The following is a 2,500-nucleotide window of genomic DNA, read 5'->3' as shown; positions in this document are numbered from 1 at the left end:
GGGCCGCGAGGGGTGACCCGGAGAGAGAGGCCCGGGCCCGGGTGCGGTCCCTCGTGGGCTCCGGTCGCCTGGGAGGTGCCTCCGTGCGAAAATGTTTCCAAGTCCCCCTGGGTCCGGGGACGCGGACGGGCCGGGACCTGCTCGCGCGGGTGGCCGGGGAGGGCGCACCCGGCCCTTTAGCGGGCCCACGTGGGTCCCGGTCGGCGGACGCGACTTTTTCTCACCCTCCCCCGCCCCCTCCTCCACCGCGAGTCCCGGCCGGGGTGGGGGTGGCGGTGGGGACCGGCCCGAGTCGTACTGGGTGGCCCGGATAGGGCGGCCTGGGCCCGGGCGCGGTCCCTCGTGGGCCCCGCTCGTCAGAGGCGGCAGAGTGGGATAGTTCCTTTTCTGTAACCAAGTCTTCGCCCGGGGACTCGGAGGGACCGCGGTACGGTACCTGCTCGCGCGGGCGATCCGGGGAGGGTGACCCCGGCCCGCTCGCTGCCTCTGCCACGTTTTCCCGCCCCGCCCCGCTCCACTCTGCCGCCCCCGCTGCTCGGGTCGACCAGATGGCCCCGAGAGAGCTCCGGGGCTGCTGTGGATGGGGAAGTGTTGGGGAGAGGTAGCCGGGCCGAGGTCCCGGGGAGCCCCCCCGAGGTTCGTGGATGGGCCCCGCTGCCGGGCGCCGTGATTTTTTTCGCCTGAAATGGGCCTTTTTTACCACCAGATAGGTGCTGACACGGTCTCCTCTGGCATCTCTCGCTGGGGGTTCTGGGACTCTGGACGCGCGCAGGGCGCTGGGCTTTGGACCGCCGTCCGGCGCCCGAACCGGCCCTTGCCACTTGAGCCGCCCGCTTGGGCCTGCGCGCCGGCTCTCGTGTGTGCGCCCGGCTGACCCGACCCGCGGTGCCGCCTCCGGTCTCTGGCTCACCCGAGGGCGGCGGGGCGAGGTGGTGCGTGGGTCTTCTACCCCGTGTGACTCCCCTTCCCCGCCGCAGGCACCCGGTGGTGGCTGAGACGACCCCAACCCGCAGGCTCCGTGCCACGTGTCAGGCGTTCTCCTCGCGGGGTCGTCGGCCACCTGTTGCCCGAGAAGGCAAGAGAGAGAGAAGGGGGGGGCTGGGTGCCGGCTGAGGCTGAAGCAGGCTCCTCCGGTGAGGGTCCTCGCCGTGCCCCTCCTCCCTCGGGGCCCTCGTGGCCCCCGGCTCTCTGGATTGACTGATCGATGTGGTGATGTCGCGCTCTCCTGGGCCGGGCCTTAAGTCGCGCCAGACGAGGGACGGACGTTCTTGGCGAACGGGACCGCTCTTCTCGTTCTGTCCGCGGGCCCCTCGCCTCTCTTGTGACGCCCTGCCGGCCTGCCGAGGGGTGTGTGGGAGGCAGGGGTGGTGGTCTCCGGCCCTGACCTGCGGTCTCCCGCCTCCCGCCTCACGGCGTGGGCGGGGCCGTGGTCCTCGGACGCAGCAGACGCTCTCGCTTCGCCTCCTTGGCGTGTGCCTCGCGGGCGGTCCTCCCCGCGTCGGTGGGGGCCGTCCCGCCGCTGCGCCGCGCGCCCGCTGCCGGCGCGTGAGCGTGACTTGCTCGGTCCTCTGTGGTGCCCCTGGAGCGCTCCAGGTCGTCCCTCAGGTGCGCGAGGCCGAGCGGTGGTGTCGTTCCCTTTTCCCAGCGTGCTCCTCGGGGTCTCCGCCGCGGTGGTGTGTCCCGTGAGTGGCTCTCTCGGGGGGGTCGAGACGGTAAAGGGCGCGGGGTCTTGCCTCTGTTTCTCTCCCTCGGTGGGGGACGGGGGCCTGCCACCTCGTCGCCATCGTCCTCCCACGGTGTGCCGTGGGGGGGACTGACTTCGTGGCCGGGCCGACGCCGCGTGTGCCGCCGCCCCCACTTGCGTGTGTGTGGGGAGTCGCACACGGGCGTGGGTGCGATCGTGTTGGGCCGGGGCCTGCGAGAAGGGGGCGTCTGTCGCGCTTCTCGGGCGTGCTCCCCCCTTCCGGAGCCCGGTGGACGAGCCTGGGGGGCGGCAGAGGTTGTGCCCCCGAGGCTGTGGCCGCGAACGCTCCAGTGGGCCGTGTGCTTACCCATACCGCAGACCCCCCCCCACCCCTCCCACGGCCAGTCGTGGACTTGGTGGCTCGTGGAGCGCCTCCGTGGGCCCGAAGGGCAGAGACGATGGGTGGGGGATGACGCACCCTCGGTGAGAAAGCCTTCTCTAGCGATCCGAGAGGGAGCCTTGGGGTACCGGACCCCCCAGCCGCTGCCCCTCCCAAGCGTGCAGTGGGCCACGGTGGCCGCTGCCAGAGCCACGTGGGCGGCAGAGGCCCTCGCCCTCGCGGGAGGGCTTGCGCCGGCCCCGCGGTGGGGCCGAGTGCCGCTCTTTGCCTACCGCGGCCCGCGCCTCCCCCCTCTGAGTCGGGGGAGGGTCCCGCCAGGCCGGCGTCCGGCGCGGGGCCGTGTGTGTGCGCGTGCGGTGACCCGCGCGGTGGCGAGCCCGAGGTGGGGTTCGGGGACGCACGGACGTCCCGACTCC

General features: G+C 73.1%; 1 protein-coding gene across 1 annotated transcript in view; it reads right to left on the bottom strand.

Annotated features, from left to right (window-relative positions):
* Window positions 1–2,500, bottom strand: part of LOC138842545 (collagen, type I, alpha 1b-like) — a gene marked incomplete at its 3' end in the record, with an annotated part of 5,119 nt that overhangs the window by 836 nt on the left and 1,783 nt on the right. Inside the window, exons 3-6 of the mRNA XM_070044838.1 lie at window positions 1,412–1,915; window positions 1,265–1,337; window positions 437–1,060; window positions 169–297 (exon numbers count right to left, since the gene is read on the bottom strand). Of these exons, the coding sequence (XP_069900939.1) occupies window positions 169–297; window positions 437–1,060; window positions 1,265–1,337; window positions 1,412–1,915 (1,330 nt within the window). The remainder of the gene's footprint in view (window positions 1–168; window positions 298–436; window positions 1,061–1,264; window positions 1,338–1,411; window positions 1,916–2,500) is intronic.

This window comes from Globicephala melas, unplaced genomic scaffold (assembly GCF_963455315.2).
Source record: "Globicephala melas unplaced genomic scaffold, mGloMel1.2 SCAFFOLD_963, whole genome shotgun sequence".
In the NCBI taxonomy this organism is placed as follows: domain Eukaryota; kingdom Metazoa; phylum Chordata; class Mammalia; order Artiodactyla; family Delphinidae; genus Globicephala; species Globicephala melas.
The sequence above is the reverse complement of the archived record's forward strand: the minus strand, read 5'-3'. Positions and strand labels throughout refer to the sequence as shown.